At 42.1% G+C, this 22,947-nt stretch overlaps 1 protein-coding gene across 2 annotated transcripts in view; it reads right to left on the bottom strand.

Annotated features, from left to right (window-relative positions):
- Window positions 1-22,947, bottom strand: part of ppargc1b (peroxisome proliferator-activated receptor gamma, coactivator 1 beta) — a 103,147-nt gene that overhangs the window by 8,383 nt on the left and 71,817 nt on the right. For both annotated transcript variants that reach the window (XM_084352742.1, XM_084352743.1), the window contains exons 3-8: window positions 21,357-21,557; window positions 9,920-10,045; window positions 5,392-6,460; window positions 4,491-4,536; window positions 2,599-2,663; window positions 963-1,620 (exon numbers count right to left, since the gene is read on the bottom strand). In XM_084352742.1, coding sequence (XP_084208868.1) covers window positions 963-1,620; window positions 2,599-2,663; window positions 4,491-4,536; window positions 5,392-6,460; window positions 9,920-10,045; window positions 21,357-21,557 — 2,165 coding nt within the window. The remainder of the gene's footprint in view (window positions 1-962; window positions 1,621-2,598; window positions 2,664-4,490; window positions 4,537-5,391; window positions 6,461-9,919; window positions 10,046-21,356; window positions 21,558-22,947) is intronic.

Raw genomic sequence — 22,947 nt, 5'->3', positions numbered from 1 at the left:
ACTGCGGCAAAAAAAGAAGACTTTCTCCCTCTGACTGCAGTACGGCACAAGACTCTGTTCATTTCTTACATTACCTTCACTTTTCTCTGTCACTGTCCTCTGTGTACAGAAATAATATGACCACTGACCTTCTTCTGTGTGAGACAGTCAAGTAACTGTAACTTACAGGGATAGAAAAGAGTACTGACCTTATACTAACAGTGCAGTCTGTGATTAAAATGTTTACATGAGTTGTTTATAGAACGATTACAGTCTTATGGATTATGGTGAAGTGATTTATATGCATGCATCTGCCTCTACTCTTAAGCCCTTGGATGTTGTCTATCACTCTGCTCTTAGGTTTATGACCAGTGATATTTATAACACTCATCATTGCATCCTGTATAAATAAAACCTCGGGCAGTCTTTTCTGTTTGAGAGATGTGATAGGTATTTATTTGTGTTTGTCTACAAGGCCCTTATTGGGAAGTTGCCATCTATATCACATCTTCGCTGTGTGTCCTCTGGACCATACCAGACTCGGTCCGATGACCAGATTTCACAACATGTTCTTGACTTTGTACTGAGCCGTACTGTTTCTATAGGGGAATCTCACACTATAATATCCCTTCATTCAAATTTTGCAAGAACACTGTGCTTCTGGCCATTCTTTTTTTACAGCTACACAAGAGTAGATTCAGACTGCAGAGTCTGTGTTGCGAAGCAGTTGGTTTGCCGTATGTGGTACAATATGCTCAGATAACTATACTTAAGAGTCATCCTTGGATACAATAAATGTCCTTTGAAGAATGAAGAATTGTTCTTTCTTTCCCTTTCTCTCTCTGAGTTTCATACTGTGTTCTACTCTGTGTTCTCTCTGCCACATTCTCTCTGTCCGCTGTCTCTATCTGGACTCTGCATTTCACTGTTAATCTAATCTCCTTGACCCACATCTTCTCACACTCATTGTCTCTCTGTCTCACCTGGAGTCTGTCTTGCTGGCGGGGGAGTCGGGACACAGGTGGAGGATAGGCGAGGGTGAGCGAGATGCAGACGAGCGATCCGCCTCTTCCTCTGAGACTGGGGGCGTGGCGGCTGCCGACTGGCAGTCCGACGGCGGTGATGATATCACCGCTGTCATTGTCTGCTTCTCAAGCGGCTCTGTGACTTCTGACACCAGCAGCCGTTCTCCGCCGTCCTTGCCTTTTCCATCCAATACCTGATCGTCGGCTGCTTTTGGTGTGAGTGTGCCAACTCCGTCGCTCCCTCCTTGCGCCTGCAAGATGGCACCGAGCATGGCAGCGCTACGCTTGCGACTCTCCCCGAGGCTGAGCGCACAGTAGTCGTGGTCGCCAAAGCTGCAGTGGGTGTCACTCTCACCAGCTTGGCCCATGCGCCGCAATTGGGCATACAGCTCCGTCTGCTCTGGAAGCTTCCGCTGGTGGTGGCCACGGCTCAGCCAGGATGAGGCCTTTGTGGCAACGTTGGTGTTTGAAGCAAGGTGAACAGACTCGCTGCCACCTCCTCCACCATCACCACTGCTGCCACCACCTGTGACTTCACTGCCCTTTCCTCCCTCTGCCGGTTTGAAGAGCTCATCCTCCACTGGTTTGTGGGGTGGGGTGGTGGGAGGGGTGAGACCTGAGGGAGGAGGGAAGAGATATTCACATGAGCAGGATACACACTGCGCCAGCCAAGAAACAGTCCAACAAATAACCAAAACCTGAAAGTTTTACAGCAAATGTAATGTGTTAATTATTGAGAGCCAAGCTAGCTGTTTCTCCCCTTCCTCAGTCTTTATGCTAAGCTAAGCTAATCAGCAAAAATACGAAATGGCCACCTGTTGAATTCATACTCCATACAAATAGAGGGCAACATATCACCAGAGTAACCACTAACTGTAGCTGCCATTAGCCAGTTAGCTGAATCAGCCATAAGCTGGCAGTCCTATTAGCTGACTCTGACTAGGAACTGTGGACCACAGGAGCTTTGGACCACCAGTCAGAGACATTTTGAGGCTTACAGCGGGGAGAAACAGCAGGGAATGATGGCATGTAGCATCACCAGAATGGGCTGAAACAGAGCCAAGAGAATGGCCAACAGAACTGGGGTCACGACAGGGCTAGCCCTGGGATGACAGGTCCCAAACCCAGCAAGAAAAGCACTGTAGCGTTGTTGGATTGAGGACAGACTGGGGGCTACTATGACTCATTATCACCTCATAAGGTCCAAGGTGTTATTACGAGACGGGACAGGCTTGAGCTATCTGGTTAGCATGCTACCTTCAGTAGTATCTCTGCAACACAATATATACAGTAGATATCTTTGACATGAAGTCCAAACTGTTATTTCTTGACATTCTGTTAATAAGAGTTATTTTTGAACGTTTTAAATTGACTTACATAATGCTCCTTTGAGACACTTTCAGCGCCTCCAGCTCAAATAGGAATCTCTAACAATGTTGATACACAACTTCCTGTTACTTCCAATCCCAAACAAAATGAGAGTTGGTCCCACTATCTCTGTCCCTTCAGATTGTATCTTTTAGAGCTGTAACCTGCTGACATCGATGTACAGTGTATCCCGACAAACAACTGAGTGAACGTGAGCTGTGTTTACCTGCTGTTCCACACAGATCCACACTGAGCGTTTGCTCAAAAGGCTTGGTGCTGTACTGGGACTCTCTGGTGGTGAAGAGACAACAGAAATCAAAGGGGGGAGAGAGAGAGAGAGAAATTTAAGATTGTTGTGTCATGTTGGAATCTGTTGTATTTTTCACATCCAAGTCCACATGAATCCAATAACAGCCTTAAAAGGCTCTCAGTAAAACCCTAAAGTAAAAACAGCACAGTTTCAGCTGATGTCTGCTGAATTTGAATTATGCTTCTCCCTGTAAATGCTACTGGCATTTCTCGGCGCTCCTCATTTCTTATCACAACAACCATATGTACTCCGCTGTCCTCTCCCCTATTCTTCTTCTGCTTTCTATTTCTGGCTGTCTGTTTCTCTTTCTCCAGTTGCCATGAAAGGCAGGAACAGTGCCGAGTGGATTGGCTTCAGGCGGGGATATTACTTACCCTCCACAGTGAACAGGAGAGTAAAATAAAAAAAAGAAACATTTTTTGTCTTTTTGGTGAGCGCTTCAGAAGACAGATTCATTTAGAGGATGGACTGATGCCAGGGGTTTGTACAGGAAAATCATTCTGCTTTCTGACTGGTTGTAGCTGGAGAAGTTCCAGGGTTTGAGGCTGAATGGGTGGGGAGGTTAATTTGGAAAAGTAAGAGCAGTGAGGGCACTCTGTCTGGCACAGATTAAAATCTGAGCAAGCCAGCCAAGGGTCCCGATTCATTAGGGATGCTGGAATAAAATTGCTGAATTCGGGCTCGGTTTATCTTGTTACAAGTTCAGAATATTATGCAGTCTTATAAGATTATACATGACATGACTGCAAACCCTGCTTGCTGATATGCATTAAAAATGGATCCAGGCTCTCCTTTTGAAGCATGACGACAGTTTGGTCATTTTGTTCATGTTCTTACTCCCTTGGAACTCTTTAGGTGAGACATCTAGGATCTCGTGTGGTCTAGATATTGCTGTCAAAGTTATGGTGTACTCACTGTAACAATGTACATTGGTGTTGTGTTGTATTTGTCATTTGTTAGCAACAAATCTCCAAGCCAAGCACTTCATAGTTGAAGTGAAACTGTATTAATAATGGACTAGTGCCAGATTGTGAAGTATTAGATTATAGTATTATAATAAGTATATTTGAAAACAGGGACAGTGCACATTAATAACATTACTGTAAATGCGCCAGAATTAGCCAAGAGGCTATTTTTCATCTGTAGTCCCTAGACAGATGTTAAAGTCACCCTAAAAACAGAACGTATTGAGATAATAAATTAAATACCCAAATAGGATCAAATCAATTAGTGCAGAATTTAAAAAATTACAGCAAAGGTGATTAACGCAGTAAGTTGCATGTTTACAGGCATTAGATTAGTATACTGTAGCTGAAACAATCCTCAGCTCATTCATGAATTCTGTCTCTCGCTCAGTACTCATAAATAAACGATTCCCATTTTGTTAAATGCTTTATCAACGTGGAACAATAACTACCATTGAATTTGGAATTTACATCAGACTCTAATTTGGGAAAAAACGCCCAGCCATGCTCTACTCTGTCAGGCATTGTAAATACAAGTCTTGGGACAATACAGTAATTGTGTATATTCTGTATCAGAAAACCAAATTAAACAATACTGATGCTGCGTTTTTGTCTCAGTCTTCAATTGAAATCATTTGAAATTTCACTATGTAGCATTAAACACAACTGAAAGAGCAGTAAGAGAGCGAGACAAAAAGGCATTCATTAATTGATGCTTTTGCAATGTTCAACATTAAGTACTCTGCTACTGCAGGCTAGATACTGCATGAAAAATGAAGGAGTAGTTTTATAAAGCTATGACTGTATGATGAAACAGCAGGTACTTAGTATAGAGATACTCACCCGGTGGACTTGGGGTTGAGAGGCAGACAGAGGCAGGCTCGCTTTTCTGCAATCAGAAAAAAAGGCAACCATTACATTACAGCTCAGAAGATCTGTGTCTGTGATTTCTCCCTTCGTAAAAATGAGTATGAAAGTGTGTGTTTGTGTCCTGGGCTATATTCACACTGCAACTGAGTGTCTCAACTGGTATTTCTCACCTCTTCTGTGACTCAGATCTTAATAATCAGTGTGATCAGCAGTCACATTTCCTAGGACATTCTTTCAGCTGTGGTCTGAATCTCATGGATTACGTTTTTAATCTAATGGTGAGACATAAGAGCTTCAATATGTGGGACTTATATTACAATGCTCACATCTCCAAGGACATTCAGTCAATCCTACGCCATTCACATTGTCACATTTGTCATAATTTCAGTGCAATTTCAGCAGCTTGGCTGAGACGGTGTTGGCACAGAGGATGACAAGACAAAAATGGATAGACAGCCAAACAATGGATCCAACTTTCATAGTTTATATGAGACTGTGTGTTCCCTAAGTTTGTTGAAGACTTAGGTGCATGTATTTGACAAGCGGTTTGGGGTTCCTCCCTAAAGAGCAATTTCACTTCATTTTGGAACCTTTCTGTGCACAAGAAGTTGGAAAAGCTTGACGATAACAACACCAAAGGACCTGAAAGACAAAAACTTGCTATGGAAGTCCACCGGACACCATATGTGAACATAATATCTGGGAAAAGTAATTTAGTTATTAGGTGGTACCCCAAATGGCTTGGGTGCAGCACCTAAGCCTTTTAAAAAACCCTATAAGATATGGATCACAATTAGTCAGATATTAGAAGCTATGAATGGAGAATAAAAACCTGTGGTATGACTGTAGCCTGCTACTTTTCTATCCATCTCACCATTGTGGCAGCAGGGTTTGGTCGGCTCTGTTGCACCATGGCTCCCGTCACCCAACATTAGATGCTCCGGCTGTGTCTCAGTTGTGGTACCCCCTCCTGCTTGGGTTGGCAGGAGTTTGACCCCTGCTCGTTCCTCCTTCTCCTCCTTGTCCTTCCATTCTCCTTCCCTTGCCCGTCCAGGCCGCAGCCTTTTGGCGAAGCGGCTGGGGAAGGAGGCAAGACGTCGGGAGCGCCGTACTGAGAAGGAGCCGCCATCCTCTGCTGTCTCCTCCAGGCTTTGAGACACCTCAGAGGACGAGGAGTTTCTCCTCTCAGGGGAGGAAGCGTCTTTACGAAGCTCCGGTTTAGGGGTGGTGGAGCTGGGGGAGTGGGCTTGAGCTGATTTAGCCAGGGCAGAAGGAGCAGATACTCCTCCTTTGTTGGGGCTGTGGGTGTGGGAGTAGGGAGGGCTGTGCAGTCTGTAAGGCTTGCTCACATCGAAAGAGCTGCTCTGCTGCAGGAGCTCACGCAGAAGGGAGTTGGCCTTCATCTCCCTTCGCCTTGCAAAGGGAAGCCTCCTTGGGGCACTGTTGCCTGCCCCTGTCAAGCCTCCACTAGTCCCAGGAGTAGCCACCAAGACAACTCTGCTATGAGAGTTTGTGGCAGCCAGGCGGGGGGCTTCAGGTCTGGCCCGAGACCTCTGGAGGTCACGGTCCTTACGCTCCCAGCCCTGCTGCTTGCGTGTGGGCAGGCAGTAGGTGTGCATGTACGTGATCAGCTCCACCACTGAGTGCAGTTCTTTCTCTGAGCTGAACTGAGGCTTGACTGGCTCAGTGGGAACAGCAGCCACAACTGCCACACCCTCCACCTCGCTACTGGAGGACTCCTCCTCTTCTTCCTCACCTTCCTCCTCTTCATCCTCCTCCGACTCACTGTCCTCGTCTTCTTCTTCTTCCTCTTCATCCTCCTCCGTGTCTGGAGCTGGGGCGTCCTCCGAGTCCTGGGCGGTGGTGAGGTGGCGGTGGAGCTCGGTGCACAGGCGGCCCGCTGGACGCACTGCTCGGGGCTTCCGCTCCAGAGGGAGGTCACTCTGAGGGTGGAGACACACAAACACCACCAGTGAGAAACTTAATCCTCAAACTGTTTGTAGATTGCAGTCTAAATGTTTTTGCTCCAGTCTTACAATTGCTGTCACTTACAACACAAATGAGTCTTATTAGAAAAATGTTCCACAGCATCAGTCTTTCTCCTTCCTGGTTTGGCAATAATGCTGGTATTGACGATAAGGAAAAACTGAAACCATAGTTCAGCTAAAGTGAACCAAATGAACAGATTAAAGGATAAATAAAAAGGTTTGAATTTGTGAAAGGAGGGCAAATGGAGATGATCTAGACATGTAATCCTGATCTCATTTTATTTGTCTGTGAACTAGAGATCAGACTACAAGACCTTAATGTTACAATATTCCAAGGTATGACCTTTCTGGTCAGTTCCTCTACCAGTCATTTTGATCAGTACCCAGACATTAGACCACACTTAGGATAATCCCCAGGACCCCATCAAATAAATGCTCAGGAATGGCTCAAGGCACCGACCTGGCCACCAAATTCCCCAGATCCCAATCTGATTGAGCATCAATGGGACATGCCGGAAAAAGTCTGCAACCCTCAAGGGATCTGCCGCCAATGCCTTGGTGCCAGATACCCCCAGAAGTCCTGCGTCCATGCTTCAATGGGTCGGAGCCAAGTCTGATCCACTGTTGGGCTGCCATGGCTCGGACTTCTTCCAGCACATCCACCCACTGATGCGTGATCGGATTAGGATGTGGGGAATCAGGGAATGCAGTTGCAATGAGGGGTTGTACTTGATCAGTAACGTTGTTTTGGTGGGTTGTGCTTGTCAATGAACATCCACATGAATACAAGGGCTTCCCAGCACAACATTGCATTTTAACTGGGTGACCAATGGTGTTCACCTGCTAGTCCTTTTAATGTGGCTGATCGGTCTAAGTATGTATGCAAGGTTAGTTGTCTGGTGTTTTACCCATTGTCACAAAAAAAAAACATGGATTTTTTAAAATATGGGGATTGCTTTAAAATATGTCCATAAAAGTTATTTTAATACTAAAAGACTTTGTAATATTATTATCCAATTTTATCAAAATAATGTTCCCTAGAGGCATATTAGTGTTTTTGTAATTTAAAAAAAATCATTAATGTTGAATTGTTGTCAAATATTTTTGCACACTTTCCCTAAACCAGCCTTATACATTAATACTTGATTTTGTCTGCATTCAAGAATACCTTTTAATCCATCCAAGCTCAAGACAATCTAGACTTCTGTCAATGGACAGCAGTGTGAAATGTCAGCCTTAGAAAAAGTCTTCTGTATTTTACTCGAAGGGACACTTAACCTGACATTTACTAATGATGTTTTAGAGTTCTTTTTTTTTTTTATCTTCTATAAAACTCTACTGTAGCTGTGCTGGAAATATCTCATCACACTGTCTACAGTTGTTCAAGGGAACAAGAAAAATGAACAACCTAACAACAGACTCATGAACGCATGGGTGTATCTTCAATTTCCTGCCCTGGATACAGGAACACTGAGCACACAGCAGTAAATTCTCCTTCCGACTTTGTGAGGGATGATTCAGTGTGCAGCTGGGATGAAATGGCCGATTCTATATTACTCATACAGAGTGAAGACAGAGAGAGAGAGACTATGATTCACTGTTGCCCTCTTGCCCTGTCAGTCAATACTCCGCCATCTGCCACAGCAAAGCTACACTACTCTAAAACTAAAGCTCAAACACACAGACACACAGACACACACACGCACACAAACACACCCAGCATCAGTGAGGTTAGGAGGGTGTGTGATGCATACAGGCTTGGCTTATCCCGGCGCTGCATCCAGTGGATATTCTGTTTCTTCCTTGCTTGAGACAGAGTAGAAGGCTGTGGGAAGGCACACCGTGCTTTATGCTTTTACAAGATAAATGACTGGTATTGTAATCGATGACCACTTGAAGCACAATGCTAGCAGCTATGCAATTACTGCTAAGTCATACAGCAGTAGCCATTGTAAATGCCCTCTCTTCCCCAACACCACATCTATCACAAGCAGCAGCCTGAAGGTCTCTGCAAGCTTGAAGGCTTGATGAGTTTTTCGTCTAAAATGAGATATCTGTCATTTGGAAAATAAAAACTGTTGCTGCCTAGACTTTGGAAAGTTTGCCTTTTTCTTTCTGTCCCTGTCACAAGGAGGGTTTAAACAATACAAGTGCTTAAAAGCCAGTTGTTATACTTTAAATATGACTAACGCTTTTCATAACCTGAAGTGCCAGATAGTTTGACGTAACCATCTGGAGAGGAGAAACTGGATACTGTTTGTTTGGAAAAGGACAGGCAGAAAATCAAACTCTTACAGAATGTCTATGTTAACCTCTTGAGGTGCCACCATTGTGGTTTTCAAACAACCTTCTCACCTCTCTCGCTTGTCGTCACACCTACAACAAGCCTGTAGCTGCCGTCTCTAGCTGCCAGTAGTTTCAAAGGATGCTGATTGGTTGAAACCCTTTGAGTTCGGCCACAAGTGCATAGCCTGAGGCCTGGCTAGATGGACTTGATCTCACAAATCCTGCTGACTCCCGAAGTAAAGTTTTTCAGGTGTTCCACGATAATTTATCCTTGTTAAGGTTAAAAAAAGCCAAAAATGTACCTTGATACCAAACCTCTTCCTAGGAAGCCATCGTGATTGAATCACTGGAGGTGGGACTGATGATGTCAGTACCTTTTTACAGAATTCATATAAGCATTTTCTTATCAGGGAACCTATAAAGTGTTGGGTTGATTAAGTTGAGGCAACTATAACTACTTGGTTAAGGTTTAGGAAAGATTGTGGTCATAGTTTAAAGAAATCAACATTGATTGTTGGCAGGAAACAACAGGAATCAAACTATGGGCTCTGATGTCAAAGTCAGACCATCCATCATCATGACATCACTCTACCTCCACTTTGGTTATGAGAGAGAACAGTCTCTCAGAGTTGACTTGTCAGGGAAACATTACAGATCATCTCAAACTTCTGAACAACCTATTACTGTAAATTTTCTCATATTGAATGTTTGAATGATTCATGATCAAATGCTGAAATCTCTTTGATGTATTGTTCCGACTCTGACCTGCAAGACACCTGCTCGACAACTTCTGCACGACAGCAGTGATGCTGGCTGTAGGCCCCGCTCGCAACAGTGAATTACTTCTGCCTTAACTCGCCACCTCTGAGGGGAAGTGATTGGAAAAATCCAATTTTGTTATCTCGCCAGACTTCAGAAGACACAGGGAATGAGGCGTTAACTGGTGAATACAGAGATGTGAGTCTGTAACAGAACAGACTGCTTCAGTTCTACTTTACAGCCTGAGAAAGACTGAACAAGCCTGGAGGTTTATTGGGGGATGAATAAGTGAAGAGAGAATTTCAAAACGGATCAAATCACATTAAACTATCACTGTAAACCAGGTTTTTACAGCAAATGGTGTCTCACCTTGACCAGTGGTCTGACCGGCCGTAGGTGCAGGCTTCTGTTGCTATAGCGATGACCGTGGACTCTGTCTTTGTGTGCGTCGATGCCCGTGGGCACATTGGGAGGAGTCAGCAGCAGCTTCTTCAGCTAGTGAGGAAGAAGATGGGAGCAATTGGTTAGTGTGCACTTTGTAAATTAGCATCCAGCATAGTTTGTACAGTGATGGGATGTGCTTTTGTTCTTGTACTTTTGAGGATCGAATGTTTCCACATGGATAGATAGTTGGAAATCTTTTTCGAGCCCTTGCTCTGTTAAAATGATATTCAGGTCTTGAAGATACATCTTTGGTAAAACATTACAACTTCTTACACATTTTATTCAGAATACAAAAAAAGGTTTGTCATGGGATGAAAGTGTCCAACATTTGGCTCCTTCGGCCTTTCACTCCAATTTTTAATCTATATTCTGTCGGCTGTTAACTCCCGTCAGATGGATGTTTGTACAAGGGAATAATGTGCAGAAGAGGCCACGAGGTTACGATACTGTACATTTATCACATCCCTAAAGCTGACAGCTACATGGCACATGCACGTTTCCCATTAAAGAGCTGGATTCGACCATTTCTCTCTCCATAATAATGGAGAATATGACCTCTGCTCCTCCCTTTCTCCCCCATCCCACCAGTCTTGTCTTTTTACCAATCCCCATATGGTCTTTTTCTCATCCCTCCTGATTTCTTTTGTCTCTTTCCTCCTCTGCTGCCCCTTCTTCCAACTCATCCTCTTCATCTTTCTTTTCTTCCCCTTTTTCTCTTCCACTCATCTCATCATTCCATCTTTTTCTGTTTTCATCCATAAATCTTTGCTAACGTCCCCTCTGACTTGCCATTCCCTTCCCATTTCTCATCTTCATCTAAACCTGTGTGCTTTCACATCAAATCTGCCCTCTCCCTTATCTCCATCAATCCCCTTCACCCATCCATCCTTCTTTCCGAACACTCCTTCCTTCAGATCAAACAGGAAGCCACAGAGAGTAAAACGGAACAACCCCCCTCCCATGTCCTTCCCTGGGTATTACCTTTCAAATGGATATTAACACAACCGCTCCTCATTCTCTACTATCATTTCATTGCGTTTTTGTTTTTTTCATCTGTCTATTCATCCATTCATTCCAGTGCCTAGCTTCATGACAGGGCTATCAGCTGATATAAATCAGCTTAGGGAGAAAATCCCCCACTAAGCTGTGTAGCGTTTGCTCCAGGAGAAGACGATGTGGAAAATACAGATGTGATGGGAATGAGGATTGGAGCAGTCGGATATGCAGGTCTTTTCCAAAAGATTTACAGCGAAGACCCCAGCACAAGGAGGGTTCAGTTAACGCAACACACCCTCTGGCAGCCATGTTGGAGATCCTCATCTCTTGGGAGTCAGTGACTATGAGGGGAAAATTCTGAATTCTTTGCTGATTTGTGTTTGTTGAAGTAAGACTAGCAAAGTGGGAGAAGTTCCAGTATTTCAGGTGTTCTTTAATTTTCTTGAGGAGACTGACAGTTTTGAACATATCATTTTCACATGTTCAACAACACAAGTAACTTTTTTCCGAAAGTCAAAGTTGCTGACTGTGTGTATAAATATGTAAAGAGAGACAACTATTGTTATTGTTATTTCTTTTATTCCGCTAACAGTGCACAATAAAACATTAACCCTGCATATAACAAAGAGAGATGCATTGCACCGGGTTTTAGCAAGTTGCTATTTTCCACCCGTAGTCCCTGGGCAGGTAGATGGAACATACAATAAATTAAAAACAGGTTACTATGTGTACTAAGTTGCATTTCAACATTAAACGCCAAAGTAGACACCTGAAAAATCAGTAGTTTGGATCACTTCAGTTTCAGATTGAATTCCAGCCCTTTCTCTTGACAAAATGTGTAATACACACTCAAATACACTCAAGGACAGCGTGCGAGTGTCACAATTTATTCTAGGCGTGAAAAGTATACACTTTTATGATGGCAAAGTACCAGCAGACGGTCACACTGACAATAAGTAATGGATGCAAGTAGCTAATATGTATATTAAGAACTATCCACCATACCCACCTAACAGAAAAATCATGATTTCTCAGAAACAAAGATGCAATATGCCAGACTGATGGCCACAACATAAACCTATCATGTGATTCAATTATCCATAGGACATCTGTGTTTCTATGCTGCGAATCCATCAGTATATTAAAGAACGTAAACTTTGGGAAATTACAAAGAAAAGTACTTTAGAAACAGGAGTCAGTCAGAAACAAGTATTTTCCGTTAGCTAGCTAGTATCTACTCAGCTAACGCTTACCTTCTTTTAAACATCAAACTTAAGCGCAAGCTAACCTTGCTAGTACTCGCTAAGTTATCAGCATGTTGATTTAGGACATTAGTTGCTGGCTAGTTAGAAGGATCAACATTTTAGGCTACACAAAATAAAAAACAGGAGCACTTTATGTTCATCCTTATTTTTGTTTTAATTTACCTCATCAGACCTTTCATCTGAATTGAACTTGTGAAACACTAAAAAGAAAACTGTATGTATATCCAGCTTCCTTGTTATATATTTAGCCTTTAGCTTTGCCATTTAATCATCCACTGGACCTCAGTGATGGCACCATACCAGCTATAAATATACATCAAACCTGCTGACCCACCCCTAGTTCACTTTATACGGGGAACCATATATCTAAGAAGGGCTTTTAGTACCACTTTATGGGCTTTTAGGGTTGTCATACATCTTTATGAGAAAGTAATGGAAACCTTTATAGAGAGAAAATTCTGAGGCATAAAGCTTAAAAAGATGCTACTCTGAAAAATACAACAGATTGTTATTTATAGTGGTGGTTGCATAAAGCTGCAGATCATTGTCCAGGTCATAGTTAAGTCACGTTTTACTTACGGCACTATCATTGTTTATTACTGTAAATACTTTTAATGAGAACAACATTAGCTGGCTGTAACCAAAGAATACTATCTGGGTCAAATGACTGACAGGACGATCGCCTGCATCACTAATGGGGACACGGCAGCCCTTTGTGGGCGAGCCAACTTGGCTCACAGCGTGCGATGATGCTCCTCTGAGAGAGTCCCATTGAGGGAAGTAAAGAGGAGACTGAAGGTTTGTGTCTGTTTGAAACGCTGAAAGCAGCATTCGGGCCCCTCAAACACTCTCTACTCTTCTCCGCTATACTCTACTCTACTCTGGACGCCTTCCAGAGCTCCACCGGGAGCATCAATGGAGGCCTTGTTCTGTGGTGGGACACGCACACACACACACACACACACACACACACTCACAAACACACTAGAAAAAGCCCCGGTGCAGTTGCAATCACACATAAACAGAGGGACGTACACACAAATAAAAGACAAATGCAAACACATCAATGGAGAAACATAAACACACGGGACTTCATTTATGAAAATGTTAGTGTTGAGATTTCCGTGTGCTTACGTTTGATTCATAAAAAAAGTCTTGGTTAAGCAGGTTCTAAGAATCCCATTTGTAACTTAAGCTCTTGTGATCTATAAATCTAAAAACAACTTAATTAAATATAATGAAGCACAAATGAGGGTTTGATCAGGCATAGTCATGGACCAAAAGAGAAGCTCAAAGTTCTAGGAAGCTGAGGTCTCGGCGATGGTAGAGGACACTTAAACCAGGCAACACGTGTCATTCAGTGGGAGTATGTCGCTGCTACAGTGAACAAGCTGGGGTAGAACGACAGAATCGTGGCTGATATTAAAAAGAAATGGTCTGACCTTAAAGAAACAATTCACTTAAAAAATGAAAATGTTGCCACAATCTACTCAACCACATTTCGGTGGAAAGTTGAGTGTAGTTTTGTAGATGGGGACATGTTTTAAAATAACTGAAAGAGAAAAAAATACATGTGGCTTCACACAGCTTGGCCGGTGTAATCAAAGTCTCCAGAAGCCCACGGATACCAAATTGATTTGAAAATACTTTTTTTCACCCACAACACAAGGTCGGGTGAAAATAATATCTTCATCAAACAAGTCCCCATCTACTTCTGGTGTTCAAGAAAATGCTGCAAAGCTGTTTTGTTGTGAAGCTTCAAAAATGTTTGGACTACGAAACTTCGCCCGGCTTTCTGTCAGCATGGGGGGGAGCAGATAATGACTGGATTGTCATTTTTGCGTGAAATGTTCATATTTTTGATCACAAGTCGGTTTTATAAATGAGGTCCACGAACAGAGACACACACAGAGCATGTGAACACACATGCTGATGTGAAAACACCCAGTGAGGGAGTAAATTCACTAAAGCATGGAATGATAAGTGTGAATCAAAGAGGAGGCATGAGTAAACTAAACAGGTGATCAGCACATGAAATACTACATGTGTAAACAGGAGGGGATGGACGGAGCCCATGTATCTCCACTTTTCAGATATGTTTAAGTCTTAAACGTTGGTCTGTTTGCCAACATTATTGGCTTATGAAGTATCTTAAAACCATCTGAACTACCTCAAAGAAATAGTGAACACTTGGAGACACATGATTTTGACTCAGACGATCAAGACAACTAAGCACAAGGCAGGCGGTTTTAGTGTGAACTGTGAAATGGTTGAGATTGATCATAATTATATTTTAGATGTCTGCAAGTGTGTTTTGATGAGCTGTAATTACAGTGTGACAAATCTCAACAACAATCCAGTCTGCAGTTATAGTTCGACTAATAAAAACAACAATTCAAGATGCAGATGGGTGACAAAGGAAAGCCTTAATTAAATTAGCAGAGCATGTAATACAGACACTTAAATCGAAGCCTCAGTGTTTCCTACGCTTTAGGGCTTATGTTTTTTTTTCTTTATTATTTCACCCATCTGTATTTCCGAACACATTATAACTTGTCTTATTTCCTATGATATATAACTTTTCTGATATATTTTATGGTATCTATATATAATCAGGTTCATTTATATATCTATATGTTTTAATTAAGTTGTAAATCTGCTCTAATATACATTTACATGCCAGTGTGGGTTTATAATACATTAATTAAATTACACACAAATCAATAATAAAGAATGTTAGTGGATTTATGACTAGTTAATATGTTTCATTCAAAAAGAGGAGTCATAAAATAAATTGCATCTTTAATGTGAATCCAATCAAGCTAATAAAATTTCAAACAGGTTGACAGACAGTCACATGAACAGACACACATCCTGCGGTATCACGTCTCACCAGTAGAGGGCAACGCCACACTCAGGCCTGAACACATGAGTGACATCAGTCATGTGACGGTAAACTACTCAACTGATAGAAATAGGGGCCGAAGCACATACACAGAGACACACGCACATCTGGCAGCTTCAGTAGAGTAAACAGCATAATGTCATTACACCAGGCTTTTCTGTGTGAGTGGATGTGAATGTCAGGTTGCTATTTTTTGCAAATGATAGTTTAAGTAGTGGAAACAGAGCAAGGATGCAGGATGGTATATTTATATTCAGTGAAGTGAAATATTCGGCATCTGTCGGGGGGTCTACAGTCAGTCCTGGAAGCAAATCATTAAGTAAATCTAAAATAAATCTTCAAGAAGTCAGGGAATCTTATTGTGAAACTTTGACAAGTTAGTCAGTTTAAAGGAATGAGGAAGAAATATTTTATAATTTTGTCTTTGTAGATCTTTTTTTCTTGGGCAAACGGTAAAATACCGGACTGGAAAACATTAATTAATGGAAAGAGAAAGAAAAACACCAGGTCATGGAAGAGCTCTGATATAAATATAGGTGCATGTAGTGGTGTAAACACTAATTTACACTGGGAAATGTTTGGTATTACTCCAGCTAAGTGGCTGCTACAGGTGAATCATAATAGCATAGCAGCACAGGCTTCTCATAACTTCCATAGAAAACTCTGAAAAACTCTGAGGCTTGACTTGTCTTCCTAGTCACAACCTTGCTGCCTGGAGGTGCACCGGGATGATGCCCCAGGGGAAAATATTTCAGAAGTTATGGAGGCAACAACACAGATAGAGGTAGAGACTGTAGTAGCAGTCTGGCAGCAGCAGTAGTAAAAAGTTGTAGCGCTGTGTGGTTGTGTGACACTAACAGAGACCTGTGTGTATGTGAGGAGACTTTTGGAAAAGTGTGTTATCTTGCCAGCTGTCAGAGGAATGAAGCAGCAACCAAGTGACTGAGTGGTGCGTGTCTGGGGATAGAAAAGACTTTTTCAGCTCTGCTGTTACAGTATTTAAGGAAAAACAAGCTGGAATGGATGTGCAGTACAGGTGGAGGATAAAATATCAGGGGTTGCTGCTACAGCCGCAGTTGAGGATTATTTTTTTAAATTGCAGATTAAATGTATGATTATTTTCTTCAATTAATACAAGTTGGTTGATAAAATGTCCAAAAGTTGTGAAATTTTTTTATCAGTGCTTCCAAAGTCTAAGATAACGTCCACAAATGTCTTGTTTTTTTCCACAACCCGGAGATATTACTGTCATAGAGGAGTGAAGAAACCAGAAAATATTCACATCTAAGAAACTGGAGTCAAAGAAGTTTGACTTTTTTCTTTAAAGAACGATTCAAACTGAAAATTCGATAATCAAAATAGTTGTTAGTAGTAGGAAAACTAACCGATCACTGGATTAATCATTGCAGCTCTAGTTACTGCAGCAATAAAATGCAGGATACATAATTGGTATTGGCTATTAATCTGTAACATGCAGAGCACGAACAGTCTAAGCTGAGCGCAAGCTAATAGTTAATGAGCAACAGTAAAAATCTCTTATCTAAAAACAGAAACTTCTCTTCCAGGACAAAACTGCATCAAGGTCGTCCATGTAAGCAGCTTATACAACTCATAACTATGTTTATTTTTAGGCTGCAACCTCCTATTGGCCATAGTATATAAGGGGAGCCACGAAGGACATCAGGAGACATAGTATATGAGCAGATAATTCCACACAAGAACGGGGTTCTCGGTTGGGACATACAGGCACAGAACTTTAACTCAGGAGACGGCTGTTAGTGTCCTGTGCAAAACCAAAAGTCACCACTGAGTTCTTTAACTAAGGAAACATACGGCACACACAGAACATATGTTTTACAACACTAACGTAGCTTATTTGAACCCAAACTGCAATCTTTTCCTAAAACTAACCAGACTGTGACTGTTTCACAACCACCTCCGGTCCAGTTGGTTTTGCCTGTTGCTGGTTCTGTCAAACTATCATATGACGTAGTTTTTGTGTCATTGTGGGACCCGTCTTATATCTTATGTTGGGGGTCATTGACGATCGGCCTATTCAGTCATTTAGTTGTATGAGGACGAGTTGTAAATCTAGCACCCATCTGTCCCTAAACCTCACATCATTACCTCTTAATTTATTCTCTCAGTATCAATCTGCTTCCTGTTCTTTTCAGGTCCCCTGCACTTAATCCTTTTAATGGTAATGCAACTGATATTGAGGATGTTGTTTGCACTTTAAGTCATTGGTGCCATGTCAGAAAGTTCCAAGACTGAGACACCAAGCTGACAGACGATGTAAGCATGATGGAGGAGGTTTCTACAATGACGTACACTGTAGTGAAGGAGGTTCTTCTCAGTATAAAACAGTTACTATCCAATAGAACCTACCACTTCTCATTCGACCTTCACTGTCTGGCAGACTGAGAGAACTGGCAGGCGTATCTGATTAACCAGCCTACGTTCATTCTTACTTTGACAGAGGTTGACTGATAACCAAGGAGTCTTCAAGGTGAAACAAGTGCAGGCAGTCATGTGTGGGGTGACTGTGTTTCACAACACAACAATGAAGATGATGGCATCTGGTGGCTTGACCTCGCAGTATCACTGACTTATGTTTTGGAATAAACAATACCATGACCGTCAACAGCAACAAAACCAGTTCTGTCTCACTGCGTCCTGTTTGTTGATACTATCCCAGCATAGTTTTGGCCACGCGCTAGTGGATATCTCTGTGAGGCTTGGCATTTTTTTGGCCTACTAAGCTTCCAAACTATCCTTATTCCTGTACTGAACCATCTGAAGTCATTACAGTCATCATCATTTCCACCAATTTGGAAAGAATGCCCCTTCCTCTGGTCAGTTGTCTCTGATGCCAGTCAGAGCCTGTAATGCTACCAACAGTGGTACTGCAGTCTTAAATAAACATATCGGTAAAAATATGACACACGATGCTAGCTCTTTACGCCTTTACGTTTCCACGCAGACCCCTAGTGTTCAATGCAAGGAAATGCATCTTTGTGAAATGCCACTGCAAACATGAGAAGCTCATATTCCCAGTTTTTATATGCTCAAAGACAAGAACAGAATGAATTATACATGGGGACAAGTAAGTAAAGAGGTTGGCCTGCAAGGTGTTTGCCAGTTTTGTGAAATATTTTGTTAAAAGACATATGAACTACAGTGCGGCTCGAGGTGCATTTCCCTGTTCAAACCTGAGAGAGTAGTTACCAAGTCTTACGCGAACTGCCAGGCATTCTGTTTTCTGCATCCAAACCTGACTGAAGTCCATCACAGTTAATGTAAGCTGAAGTTCTGATCTCGTATAAATGTTTGCCGCCTAGAAAGTAACAGCTTCTGTGTCAGGCTCAAAGAGTTGTCAAATAAAGACCAAAGCACTCAACAGGACTTGTAGTCCCAACACAGACTAGGTCTATCACTTCTTATAACTTATCACTTAATATCACTTATCACTATATCACTTTATAGTTCATTAATTTATTTTTACACTATATTTTCAGGAATAGAACTTGAAAGCATCATGTCAGTTGACGTGTGAACCTGGACATCATTTCTAAATTTGTGTCTGAACCCAGCCCTGCACTTTGTGCTACACAGCTAGCCTGCTGCCAATGTTAGCTACTGAGGGCTGTCGAACGTCTCGCTTAGAAAAAATGAATAAATAGAGCTGCATTACATTCCTTCCGTTAGCTAATCAGTTTATGCTAACTTCCTGAGGCACACAGTGCATACGGTCTTCCCGACATCCGCCGCAGAGGTCCAAATTTTGAGGCCTATTCAAGATGGGAAAAATAAAAAAGGAAGGAGTAATTTCGCGAACACATCAAAGATCATGGAATGAATGGACTTAGAAAGTTATGTGGCAACGAGGCGTTAAATTACAGAAATCAGATTACAGTTGCCGTATACTTATGCTCAAATCACATATGCTTTACTAAACAAGGTTGGATGTGTTGCTCCATTATTCATTTCTTGGAATCCCTTATATTTCATATTGCGCACATGTTTTGACCTGACATTGGTTTGATAAAAAGTCAGGAAATCACAAAAGTAATTACAATTAATCCTGAGAGGAATATGAATATGTGTACCAAATTCAAGAAAAAGTGAAGGGATCACCAAAACCATCAGAATGTATCCATACTGCAACACTGTTAGCATGGCTATTTTTCTGGAACCTGAAGATCCTCCATTTGACTTGTATTCATTTTTAAACCCCAAATCAGACTTGAGTAAAGCAGTTTCTTTTTGCTTTTATCCTTTTTCACTACTTTGTGTTCATTAACTATCAGTTTTGTTCAAGCTTTAAAAGCTGGTCCTGTTGTTAGTTTACTTCCTGTTGCTCAACATCCAACCTTTCATTGCGGAGCTTCACAAACCTCCTCTGAGTTCACTGACAGACTTGTTTTATAGTACGACTCGGTGTGTAATTGCAAATAGGAAGGCAGCACAGCTCGTCGAATATTTACGCTGTAGGTATTCAGCCATCCGGCATGACTCAAGGCCGCCAAACAATAGTATCTTTGTAGACTGCCACTAAATCAGAGCGCGGAAGAAAACCCTGTAAGCAGCCCCATTTGCTGTGAAATTTAAGTCAAATTAAGGAAGCGGGTTGGATTCATCTTGACAAGTGCAATAAGGCTGCATTACAGCAGTAATCATAAGTCGTTTATTGCAGTGAAATAGCTTCCTGCTTCAATTAAGCTCCAGAGCCGAGCGCACGCCTGCATTCTTCTGACAGCAGAGTGAACCGAGGAGAGAGTAGGGCACAATATTCACTGTAAAGGGATACGGCAATTTGTTGTTGAGATGGAGGTTTAGTGTTTTTTAGGGGTGACGCGGTTCAGGTGCAGGCAGAGGCTGATAACAGGAGGGGAGCAGGGCAAAGAGAGAAAAACAAGGTTCGTTCCTAGAAGTCTGGTTCGGGGAATGATGGAGGGGCCCGGAGAAAAATAAAGAGGCATCCAGCAGCACTGTGTGAAAAGAGATAGAGAGGGGGGGGACTGGGGTTCAAGACAAGCAAACACATAAACCAGAGCACGTGCTGGAAGACCACACACACACATGGTTGGATTACCAAACATGTGAGGACTATAGCTACTTTTACCCCCGATTCTAAAACCTAAACTTGATCCAGTAAAACATACAGTCTGATTTTCATAGTTTTGGTCACCTTTTCTATAAACTATGATAGTATTTTACTCAGCAAAGTAAAGGCTGGAAAAGCAGTAGATATGCGCCGTCAAAATGTTAAAATCCTCATGAATTTATCCGTCATAGGTCCGGTTCCAGATAGGAAGGTGTCTGGGTCCTATTACTGATCTCATGGTGGCGGGAGATGGACGGCAGGTTAACAAGGGGGACTCTTCCTGGTCTTTTGCTAACAAGGGGGATGCCTTCTTTGTTTTCAAAACGTTGCATTGTTATATAATTGGTTTGATTTTAAGTTTAAGAAAAATACTCTGTTAGCCTACTGCTACTTAAAACTACAAGTTATTCAGTACTGACCTTGACTTTATTCTAATCATTGCACAAATCCAAATCTAATTCCTGTACAAACTCCTTGAATATGTATTTGTTTTCTGTCCTCAGTCTGAAGGATTTTAGCCGTCCTTTCTATTCTCTTAAGGACACGTGGTCCATAGATATACAGCAATACAACACACATCGGACCGGACTGGATGAAAGGTCGCTGTGTGCCTCAGCTCCCCTCTGTTTTCCTGGAGTTAAAGGCAGACTTTGAACCTTGCGGGCCAACAAGAGGAACATGAAGGTTAGCAAACGCGACACAGATTGAGATACTGGGGAGAAAGAGACGGGAGAGCATGGGAAAGGAGAGGCACAGTGTGGCGGGCGTGAGAGGAGGGAGTGGATGGTGTTTGAAGCATGTATGAAAGGCTTCACTTCAACAGGCGGCGGTTGTTTGAGCTGCAAGAGACTTTTTGAATCACAGACCAGTGATGAAAAAGAAACATGAGAGTATTTGAGGTGAATATAAAGTTCTAAAATGAGGGTAAATGTTCCAATATTGGTTTCAAATGTGAAGTCAGGGACCCTCAGGGGGAGACTGGATTGAGTGTTTTGATCAGAGGTCTCTCCGTGTAATGTTATGTCAATTACACTGTCCTACAGCAATGGTGGAAAAAAGGAAAAACGGGAAGTATAAAGGTGTTCTTACAAGAGATGGGTCCTCTGTCTCGGCCCCCAGGGACTGACTGAAGTCCTCGGTTGCAAGAGGAAGGTTGTCTTCTTCTTCCTCTTCCTGGTCAGGCTCCTCCCCCAGGGCGGGGAAGACGGAGAGCCCACCCACTTCGGCATCCACCATGCCATCCAAACTGTCCGTGAGAGCCGCGAGCAGAGCCGCATTCTCCTCTTCTATCTGGAGAAGGTCAAGCATAGTGAGAACATGGGTGAGATACGGTGTGATAATACAGGCCTTGCAAACTCACAAACCATTAAAGGAACAGTTCATCCAAAAATTAAAAATCAGTCATTATCTACTCGAACCCCATGTCGATGGAAAGTCGGCACATTTCTGGAGCTTAATTACAAAACAGCCTTGCAGCACTCTTTTAAACAACTGAAGTAGATCAGGACTTGTTTTATAAAGTAAAAAACAACCCAATTAACAAAAACCAAATGGCTCCATAAACAGCTCGTCAGGCGTATAACGAGTCTCAGGAAGCCTCAATATCCCAAATGGATTTGTAAAGACTAATTACACTGTCAACACGCGGAGGAGCTGGTGCAGCCACTTCAGATGGGGTGAATGCTAACGCTTTTTGCTAAAGCAGCTAAAGTAAAGATTTCAGTTTTAGAAATCCATTTTGGATCTCAAGGCTTCAGGAGACTTGGATTACACTGAATTAACTGTACGGAGCCATTTCATGTTTTTTTTGGTTGTTTTCTTTAAGTCCCCAGCAAATTCAGTTGTTTAGGGGGATTCTGAAGTGATGTTTTGCTGTGAAGCTCCAGAAATGTTTTGTGGACTTCGAAACTTCACCTGACTTTCTATGGACATGGGGCTGAGGAGATAATGACTGGATTTTCATTTGTGGGTGAACTGTTCCTTCAAGTCAACATGGAAGACAGGAAGTCCTGAATGTATCCTTGTCATCTTCTATTTTTAATTAGTTTCCTAAATTTCCCAGAATGTAGAAACACTTCAGGAAGCAGCGTCACGTTTTTGTTCTCCGCTGTTACATTTAGGATGAGACATAAATTGCAGGAGACTTTCCAGGGAAGAAAAGCAGAAAGTCACTTTACTTATAAACTAAACTACCTGGGGCTGCATTGCATTCTGGTCTTTTTCCTGTGAGTCCTCCATTGTATGATTGTTGTCGTAATAGCAGCTTTTGAAAGAGGCCCTCGTGATTACTTGCTCACATGTGCAGTTGAAAGGAAGTTGGAAGATAACTGAAACATTCAATGCTATCAAACGTTTTGGGAGAAAATATTTTAATTGATGTAATATTGTCTGATTTTGGCCTGAAGAAAAACCACACGGCGGCTAATTGGACCCCCAAAGGAACATAAATCAATAATAAGCTTTTCCACCTGCTTTATTTTCAGGGAACACCTCCCACTTAGCTAGAAACAAGACTTGCACACTAGATACAAACAAGCTTTTGTGGTGGAAAAAGAAAATCAACAATTATATTTTCCTAAACCTTGTGTAACCGCACCCTACAATCCACAGAAATGAAACAACCGCCACATTTGAGTCACATCATCTTGAGTCATTAAGACGGTTGGAAAATAACTCTGAG

This window comes from Pagrus pagrus (genome assembly GCF_965226575.1).
Source record: "Pagrus pagrus genome assembly, chromosome: 5".
Lineage (NCBI taxonomy): Eukaryota > Metazoa > Chordata > Actinopteri > Spariformes > Sparidae > Pagrus > Pagrus pagrus.
The sequence above is the reverse complement of the archived record's forward strand: the minus strand, read 5'-3'. Positions and strand labels throughout refer to the sequence as shown.